At 44.2% G+C, this 10488-nt stretch overlaps 1 protein-coding gene across 1 annotated transcript; it reads right to left on the reverse strand.

Annotated features, from left to right (window-relative positions):
* Positions 1–5613: 5613 nt before the first annotated feature.
* Positions 5614–9168, reverse strand: LOC114435401 (galactose-specific lectin nattectin-like). The gene is made up of 5 exons (XM_028405058.1): positions 9159–9168; positions 6501–6580; positions 6276–6413; positions 6090–6201; positions 5614–5938 (listed from the first exon to the last, which is right to left on the reverse strand). Exons 1-5 carry the CDS (start codon positions 9166–9168, stop codon positions 5874–5876), a joined length of 405 nt encoding a protein of 134 aa, XP_028260859.1. The 3' UTR covers positions 5614–5873.
* Between the last annotated feature and the right edge of the window lie 1320 nt (positions 9169–10488).

The following is a 10488-nucleotide window of genomic DNA, read 5'->3' on the forward strand; positions in this document are numbered from 1 at the left end:
CAGAGACAATTGTGACAGACCTGAAGAAGAATGATCTGCTCCTCTTCCTCCTCACAGTCAGTCTGTAGAGTCAGAGTAGTGGTGCTGAACAGCTCAAAGACCTGCTCTTATATACATCACAGAACAAAGAACTCAAAACAACATACGTGTCAGTGAAGGTGTCTTCTTCTCTGATGTAGCTAAAGTAAACACAGTAACTGCTGGAGGTGTATTTGTCTGGCCTCTGGCTGAACATACATACTCCTCTTCAGCACTGCCCTGATGGCAATAACAAACAGTCCTCTAATTGCTGACATGTCACACAAAGTCAACCGAGATGTTTGTTCAATTTGTTCGACCCATCATAGATGACACAGTCTGTAGTGGGGCAGAAATGTGCTCCCAGTAATGATGTTCAGTGTTGTAAATGGAGGAAGTTGGTGAAGATTGGAGCCATTCAGATTGGAGTTATAAGTGTTATGTATTTTGTTCATTTGGAGTAACCGTAGTGAGGCATGACACAACCACTTAATGTTGTTGTGCTTCAATGTGTCAATGTGCCATGAGCTCTGCAGAGTGTGCTGCACTAAGTTTAATAAATTGTGTCCTCCCTGAGAGCCACCTCATCATCCTACTTACCTGAAACATACTCTAGTGAGTATGACACTGTCATCATCTCTGTCTGTGTGTAGCATTCAGATGTTTCATCTGCTCTGTTAAACTGTCCAGGTCTTGAAGATCGAGACAGCTGGTTAGTGCACATGTTTCCATGTTTTCTCCACATGTTTCCACACTTTGGGAGAATCTTCTTCTTCACTTTGTTTGTTGTCTTTGGAAGACCGTCATGGTTCTGGAGGTCTGCAGCCTGTCCCTATGGTTGGACTGAGTTTAATTGCAAATGTTACATCTATGAGCCCAAATCCATGACCTATGCTGAGGCTCAGGTACTAAGAGGGTCTGGACTCACTTTGATCACTGTCACTCTGCTTTGGTGGACTTAAACATGAAAGTCTGTTGATCTCCACTGCAGAAAAACTGTCAGTCCAAGGGTGTAAAGCTGGCATCTGTGCACAGTAATAAGGAATACAAGGTCCTTCAGAATGTGGTATTTGAGGCCACTGGTACAAATAAACAGGTTTGGATAGGAGGCTCTGACAGAGTGAAGGTACACAACTCACCAGTTTGGTCTGCTGACATAGTCCTGTTATATATAATGTGAGTCTCTTTTCTAGGAGGTGCTCTTGAAGTGGAATTATAGAGCACCTTTAAATTTTAAGAACTGGTGCCATGGACAGCCTAAAAGACTCCCAGGAGATCAGGACTGTTTCAGCATGCAGTGGAAAGGTATGTCATTAAAATGTCCTTTGAAAGCCTGAAGTATGAACTCTGTAAACATGAAGGACAAAACAGTGAGGAGAACTGAAGCATCCATCACTTCATGAATGAATGTATATCTGTATATAAAGACTACCTGACATGTTTTTGTATCTACAGCTAGGTGCTTGCGTATCTCTTTGTGTGGTGCTGTGCTCCCATCAGTCTGCATCAACAGACCCTGATGACCCCTGAGCTGTGAGCTGTGTGTCAGTCTCATCTACAAGCTGAAGAATCTGAGTCTCACTTCATGTCTTTAATTAGGGCAGGTTGAATGTGTTGTGCAAAGGATGCTTTTAGCAGAACTTCTCACAGAAGGACCTCCGGGTTGTGTGTCTGTATGCAGCATTTATCAGATGGCGGTTTGTTACATTATACAGCAAACATCCTGGTTAAACACCAAGATGTATATCTGCTCCTCCAGGTTCATGTAGGTTTAGTCTGCAAACATAAAACCTGCTGCAGGGCTGAAAATACCTCACTACCCTGAGGCTCAGTTTTCCTCTCTTAAGATGCAAACAAAGAGCTGCAGGAAGAACAGAAGGACATCAAACGCCTCACCGTCCTCCAGGGTCCACTTAAAACTTCAGGTTAAACACAATGAAAGGTCAACCTGAATTTTTGATTAAAAAATACCTTTCCTAGTCCTAGATCCAGTCCAGGGTCCAACAGATTACAACTGAGTCCAGACTCTTCAAGACTGGATCTGCATCTCATCAGGCCCATCAGAGAAGTCCAGGCAGGTCTAATTGACCGGGCCATGGGAACAGGGCATCCAAGAGGCATAAGAGAGGAAGAAGTCCCGGTATGCAGACTTAGTGGCCAAATGCCAAGAGAAAGGCTGGAGCAACAACTTACCCAGTTGAAGTCAGCTGCCGGGACTTTGTGAGCCACTTAACCAACCACTTTTCTGAAGTACATTAGCTTCACATCAGCCAAGGCCAAGAGGGTCATTAAGGATCTCAGAAGAAGCAGAGAAGGGAAGCTTCTGGCTCTGGCTGAGAAGGAGTGATAAGAGTTGACGTAGGCAAGAGGGTCCCTAGTGTTAACCTGACTCCAGCTGCAGGGAGCTGCAGGGAGTGGCAGGGAGACGTCCCTGTCGCTGCCTCACCATCCTGAGATGTTCTGGAGATCAAAGGGGTGAAACATCAGTGAGAGATGGCTCCCAGCTGAAGACCCTGCAGCTGGAACTCTGGCACCGGTGGAGGTGCAACAAGCAAAATGCTACGCAGTCTCATTCATGTCTTTAATTAGGGCAGGTTGAATGTGTGTGCAAAGGATGCTTTTAGCAGAACTTCTCACAGAAGGACCTCCGGGTTGTGTGTCTGTATGCAGCATTTATCAGATGGCGGTTTGTTACATTATACAGCAAACATCCTGGTTAAACACCAAGATGTATATCTGCTCCTCCAGGTTCATGTAGGTTTAGTCTGCAAACATAAAACCTGCTGCAGGGCTGAAATACCTCACTACCCTGAGGCTCAGTTTCTCTTAAGATGCAAACAAAGAGCTGCAGAAGAACAAGAAGGACATCAACGCCTCACCGGTCCTCCAGGGTCCACTTAAACTTAAAACTTCAGGTTAAACACAATGAAAGGTCAACCTGAATTTTTGATTAAAAATACCTTTCCTAGTCCTAGATCCAGTCCAGGGTCCAACAGATTACAACTGAGTCCAGACTCTTCAAGACTGGATCTGCATCTCATCAGGCCCATCAAGATCAGCAGTCGGCCCCTGTAACAGTGTGACGTGTTTTCAGGTCGACCACCAGAACAAAACAAAGTCCATCACCTTGATTTAGACCCAGTGATTCAGAGACTCTGTCTGTTTCCACTGGTGGGAAGAGCTGGACCCAAATCTCATTCATGGTTACAGACTGATGCAGAAATGTGTCAGGATCCACCTCAGACATGGCAGACCGTCTCTGGATCTGCATCCCACCAGGTCCACAATTTATTCACACTATGATTTAACATGGTTTTCATCGTCTTCGTCTGACTTCACAGACAGTACATGTGTACAGACCTTCAGTACATTTGAAGCAGGGCCTCACACTGATCCCACAGCCTCCTGCAGTACACTGATTTCACCACCTGGTGTCACTGTGGGCTGATTTAAAGTGAAGCTGGCTGGCAACTCAGAGGAAGACATGCCCACAGCAGTGAACACTGTAAGCATAATGAGCATGGATGAAAGTGCAGACTGTTACTGGGCCAGACCCATGTTGGAGGGTCATCCAGTCAAAATGCAGAGAGACACTGGGTCCAAGGCATCACTTGTGTCTTTTTAATTATACAGGAAATGCATGAAACACCCAGTGTCTGCACTCACATCCACACTCTAAATATTGTGGCTTTTAATAATATTATTGTTATAGATATGTTCTCTTCCTCTCACTTGTTGACACAACACAGCACTGACATGATCAGGCAGCATGTGTGCTACCCAGCAGGCTTTTACTGCCAAGGACCAAAGTGACAAAAAGAGGTCAAAGGAAAAGATCAGTGCTGCACTGTCAGCAGTAATACACATCATGACTTTGTCCACAAGGTGGAGCCATTGAGTCACATGAGAAATAGATTGGAGCCATTGACAGAGTTAAGGCTGTTCCATACTCCTCGAGACAAAGAGCGGAGAACGCGCTCCACGGGTGGTAAGAGATAAAAAAAAAAAAGTTATTTTCCGCACTGAGGTACCATACTCCTCGTACGGCCCGCCCACTAAATTATAAGGAAAGACTTTACTGAGTTTTTTAACACACCACAAGGACTTGTGCCATGGCAAGAGGGCATTATACAGAGAGGGTGCCTGCAACAGCGTGAGATGTCCGGTGATGAGTTGTGAAAATGCGACATTAAAAGTAACAATAGCAAAGATTCAGTGTTTGTGCCTTTATGACCACATTTGCACATCTACTGTGTTCCAATATGCCTGCGATACTTCAAACTGTCCGGTGATGAGTTGCAAAGATATACAGACATTGTTAACGAGCCTATTATGCCCGGGTATGTAGGAGTATATAGAATGGTAACAGTCCCCATCTGGTATGTGTGAATGGCTGTCTGGAGTTATTGGTGACAAATCACCCTGACTTGCCTTTCTTTCTTTTATTGCTCATCATGCAAAACCGGTATGGTCTTATCTAAATCTGTTGAATCAGTGCTGTTTATACACCTATATACCTGGAGAGGCTCTTGCGCTTCTCCACTTTCATCACGCCCACAATAAATTCCGACCAATCACAGCATGGTTGCCGCACAGCCTTGAAAGACAAAGTTCGGCCCGGACCCTCGGGCGGTCAGAGACAAAAAAAGCCATCATTTTGTGGGCGTAATGTCTGCACGGGGGAAAAAGTTCTTTGTCTCACGGAGTATGGATCCAGCTTAAGATGAAGCACAGAACCCAACAATGGAATCACTAAACGCTGTGTACAAATGAACTTTGGAGGTAACATCATTACATCACATCATCTGAGAGAATCTTTGGCTTGTCAATATAAAATTGTTTTTTTGGGGGGGGTTTGTGATGCGTTCACTGACTTCTGTTTATTACAGCTACCAAGTGTTGGGACGACGTTCAGTGCATCGCTCGTCTGATGATCGCCTGTCACCTTTCCTCTTTCTTTCTGATGTCTGTGTTTTCTTCTATCGCTGTAATGCAACTTAAGGAACGACAAGTCAGCTGGATTGTGTGTGAGGCCTCGCACCTTTAATAAGAGCAAACTGAAGGTGACATGATGCTGTGTGCACAACTTCACTCTGTGTTCACTTCTTCTTTTTGAAAATAAAAGTCTCTGAGCATTGAAGCTGAGTGTGAGCTCTCTTTGTATTTGTGAGAATACAAAATATGACAGAGGTCATGCTGCACAGTAGTCCACCTGTTCACCTGTGACATGATGTGTTTGCTATAAAAGACACAATCCTGCTTCATTCTGCAAAGTGAGCGTCTCAGCTCAGAGTTTTAGGTTTGTACATGTCTGCACACAAGATGTGACAACTGGAGACAAAGGACAGCCCTGACACACTCAGCTTTGAAGATGAAACTTGAAATGAAATAAATGAAAATATTTGCTGTAAAGGCTGATAAGTTAGACGTGTTTTACTTCAGTAAAAAAGAGGTCAAAGGAAAAGATCAGTGCTGCACTGTCAGCAGTAATACACATCGTGACTTTGTCCACAAGGTGGAGCCATTGAGTCACATGAGACACAGCTTGGAGCCATTGACAGAGTAAGATGAAGCACAGACAACTCACAGAGCAGCTTCATTCAATGCTTCACACTTTAATGATGAAGAAGATGAGAAAGAAGAGTTCACTGTGAACTAAAGTTCTGCTAAAAGCATCCTTTGCACAACACATTCAACCTGCTCTAATTAAAGAGACAGCCCAGCTCCTGTTTACTTGTCGCTTCATTCTTTAAGCAGAGTTACAGCCAGAGATGAGAAAAAAAAAGACATGAAATGAGACTCAGATTCTTCAGCTTGTAGATGAGACTGACACACAGCTCACAGCCCAGGGGTCATCAGGGTTTCTTGATGCAGACTGATTGGAGCACAGCACCACAGGAAGAGAAACCCAAGCACCTAGCTGTAGATACAAAAACATGTCAGGTAGTCTTTATATATAGATATACATTCATTCATGAAGTGATGGATGTTTCAGTTCTCCTCACTGTTTTTGTCCTTCATGTTTACAGAGTTCATACTTCAGGCTTTCAAAGGACATTTTAGTGACATACCTTTCCACTGCATGCTGAAACAGTCCTGATCTCCTGGGACTCTTTTAGGCCGTCCTTGGCACCAGTTCTTAAAATGTACACGTCTTTTATAATTCAGCTTCCGGAGCACCTTCTAGAAAACAGACAAACATTATATATAACAGGACTATATCAGCAGACCAAACTGGTAACTGGTGATTTGTGTACCTTCGCTCTGTCAGAGCCTCCAAGCCAAATATATGGACTTTTCCCACCAAATCCTTCACTCACAATCTTTCCAAGGAGTTTACTTTCTTCAACACTGTGCGCAGATGCCAGGTTTGCACCCTTGGACTGACAGTTTTTCTACAGTGGAGATCAACACACCTTCATGTTTCAGTGCACCAACACAAAGTGACAGTGATCAAAGTGAGTCCAAACCCCTCTTAGTACCTGAGCCTCAGCATAGGTCATGGATTTGGGCTCATAGATGTAACATTTGTCATTGAATGGAGTCCAATCTTTGGGACAGGCTGCAGACAGAGATTTCACAGCTTAAAAATGACAACATGTCCAGTGACTGTTTCTCTCTCATGTATATTGCAGGGTAAAAGAATTTATTCTGCACAGTGTTACCATGCAGTGTGTGTTCAGATATATAGAAGTGTGTCCCTAACATGAAGTATTCATGTTTATATGTGTTTATAACTTAATAATGTGATTTTCATAAGTGTTTATGTGTTAGGAAGTTTTATAGAAAATCAAAGTAATTCGAGGATACTGAATGTATTAAGAAGTCATTTCATAGTGTGTCATATAACTTTACTTTCTGCAGTTCAGGCTGTGGCAGATGAGATCAGTTGTTTTTCTGCTCTCAGGAGCTCCGGTTGGTACGAGATGGTCATAAAGTCAGACTAAGGACAGCAGCACCTCTGACCTGATAAAAGCCAGGGTCCTGAGTGCCCCATGTTATGGTCATCCCTAGATCGGACTCACAACCAAGATTGAAGGAATTGGAGCTTTTCCTTATTTGGCAGTAAACACTAATAGTCTATTCACTGTATGACCCAGGGTCTGCAGGGGGGGGCAGTAGATGCCCCTGTGGGCTGGCAGGCAGGAACGCCCATGTGGTATATCAATGTGTGAATTCCATGTCCAGTTGTTGTTGCGTTGTTCGTTGTTGCTGTGTGGTTGTTTGTTCTTGTTGGTTGTCCTGTTCTTGTGTTGTTCTTGTTTGGTTCTTTGTGTGCAACAACCCAGAGCTCTGTGACTCAGAATCTACCTCATTGTTCAATAAATTGTAATCTTAAGACCAGAATTTATCTGCTCCTTCCTCATAAACCAACTCAGGAGGTGATCAGAAGAAACAAGGGGAATTTTAACCCTAACAATTTGGAAGGAGTGTGGGTCAAATGACATCTTGACTGACTGAGTGACTACTGGTGGCCACAATAAAACTAAGGTAAGCAGAATCTGTTTAACCAAATTCTGCACATTGGACAATCTAAATTAAGTAGTCACTGGGATGGGTACAGTGTTTTAGAGTTCAAATTGTAAGAGGCAGATTGTAAGTCTTAATAAGTGAAGTAAAATGAGATGAAGTAAAAGAGAAAGAGGAAAAGTGACACTGAGAGAGATATTAACCAATTAAAAATAAAAAGAATAAAAAAAGGGTTAATACAATAACGTCATAGGGAGTGGCATCCCCCGCTATATTTGGACGCAAATATAGATAAAGCTCGGTTAAAAGCCCGAGGGAATTGGTGACCCCTGAAACGACAGTGATGACCGCCTAAAGCTTAAAAAATAAAAAAAAGGGTCACAGAGGAAAAGTGTCACAGTGATCACAAAATATACAAAGACATAAAAAGGATCACGAGAAAAGAGAAGAAAATATATAGCCTATTGTTTAAGTTGTGTTTTATGTATTGAAAATTGTGTTAAATTGTTTTGACCTCGCGCCGTTGAGGACAGGTGTTTACTCCGCGCCGTCGGAGAACTGAGTGTGTGTGTGTGTGTAGGCCTATGTGTGTGTGTGTTACAGGTTGAATGAGTGTGTGTGTGAAAGTGTGTTTAAGTGAAGGTGTGTGACTCTGTTGCCAGAGTCACAGTGAGGGATAGACGAAGGCACATATAGAAGGTACATTTTAACATACAGCAGGTACGCAAGAAGGATTTGGTGAGTGGTAATCATGTCTACGTGGAAAATAATTGATGAACAGATGAGTAAGATGTTGAGCTGTTGCTGCGGACAGGCAGGAGCAGAGGGACAACAGAAGGCTGCAGCTGAGATGGAAGCAGCAGTGTGTACAGCAATGACAGGACAGGGAGTGAAAGGAGATGATAAAAAGCCGCTAAAAAGTGTGATTGCAACAGCGGAGAATAAAGTTAAACTAGAGAGAGAGAGAAAGGACGAGATTATTAGATTATTAGTGTTAGAGACAGTTGAGTTGGAGGAGGCAGTGAAGGCTGATGAGGAGAGACGTAAGATTCTATATCAGGCATATCTGTGCTGCATAGATGATGATTGTAAGGAGTCTGGTAGTACCACTGACATTAAACAGGAAGTAGAGAGCGAGGGAACTCAGGGGGCGGAGATACCGCCTCCCTATTCACCCGCCTCTGCTGTAGCTTCTGCTTCGCCTCAGACCCCACTTCCTGGGATGTACCCCATCATGACTGTCCCTGATGGGAGGGGGCGAGTAACAGACAGACAGACAGGAGAGAACTTTAGTCAACTTGGTGCCCAGCAGCACTGGTATATACAGGCAACAGAGGTGGGGGTCTTCCCCTGTTGCTTCAGCAGGCCCAGAAAAATGACCCTGCTTTACCAGGAAGTGATTCTGTTGCTTGGGAGAGACATGTTGTACACCATATGAATCTACACACTGACAACACTGACACAGAGACCATGGAGATGAAAGGGCTGCAGACACAATTATTAAAGCTGCAGTTAGCTCAAGCTAGAAAGAAAGCAGCATATCAGAGGAAAATGAAGAAGTGCACCCCTGCATCACAGAGGGTGGTTCAGCCTCAGCCTGCTCCCCCACCTCAGCCACAGTCCCCAGTTGTGGGAAATCTTGATATGTATTTAACCCCATTTTGGGTCACCCGCCCCCATTATCATGGTGGGTGGGGTCAATATCATAGAGGAAGTAACTGGAGGGGAAAAGAGGGTGGCCGTGGGGGAGGGGGGCATGGAAGGGGTGGATACAGCGGTTTGAGTGGAGGTGACTGCTTCTATTGTGGAAAACCTGGCCACTGGGAAAGAGACTGTCCCTACATGCAGCCCCGTCATTGACCTCAAGGGGCTCCCTGGTATCCTCCCCAGGGAAATGGCTGTCAAAGATCACACCGGCATCTCACATCATTCCATCAGTTGGCTTCTTTTGGGAAACCTTAACATCTGCCATTCACAGAACTTGTGAAACTGTGTTAGCAGCACCACAGACATTGTTTCATTCGCTCCAGCTCATCACCAGTGAATTTGATGGGCAGAGACTTGTTGATCAAAACTGGAACCTCCATTATGTGCTCCCCAGATGGATTAATAGTGACATTTCTTACTGGACAGACTTTTTATGCTCCCAGAGTGTTGGAGTAGCTGGACAGGGGCTGATGAGAACCACTATGATACAGATGTCTTGTGAAGATATTTGCTGGACTTGTTTTCTGCCTGGGTCTCCTTAAGGGGCGGTCTACTCAGTCTATTCCAGCTGTGGAAACCCTGGATAATGCCTTCTGACCCTATAGGCTGTCCACTGATCCCTGTAGGTTATTCTCTTCTATGACAGGTGTCTATCAGGAGAGGTTCTACCTCCTAATGAGAGGGACTACATTGGTCCATCATAGCTGGCCCCTACCACTCAGATGGTTTACTGTGAATTGTTCAATTGTAGATAACAAAATGAACACATTCTAGTCTCTGTTTATGTTGATCACAGTGTACCAGAATGTGCTCTTTGTTGTGTGTCAGTTTTGGCCTCATCTGAGTTAATGTTGTGTGTGTGTGTGATGTTTGTCTGTGTTTGAAGTGTTAAGCTGGAGGAATCTAAGCCAGGAGGGCCGCAAGGTCAAATGTAATAAACCTGACAGTGAAGAGAGCCCACAATGTTTAGACAGAGCAATCACACACACACACTTCAGGATAAACATGTTTGTTTTTATTGTGTTTATTGAGTTCCACAGACTTGGAAATCTAACACTGGCTCCCTGTGTGTGCACTCAATAAACATGATGCATACACACACACACATAAACACACGTTATGGTGGTGTGAGGGGGACAGAGTCCATGTTCTCAGCTCAGTACAGAACACAGACGGTGTTGGTGAGCATTTGTTTGGTAGGTAGACGAGGGATGGCAGCCATCTTGTCTTATAGGCCTATTTCGCACAGGGCGGACCTAAGTAAACCCACCATGTTGGACACCTGTCCACCTG

The sequence above is a fragment of the Parambassis ranga genome, chromosome 5, assembly GCF_900634625.1.
Source record: "Parambassis ranga chromosome 5, fParRan2.1, whole genome shotgun sequence".
NCBI lineage: Eukaryota > Metazoa > Chordata > Actinopteri > Ambassidae > Parambassis > Parambassis ranga.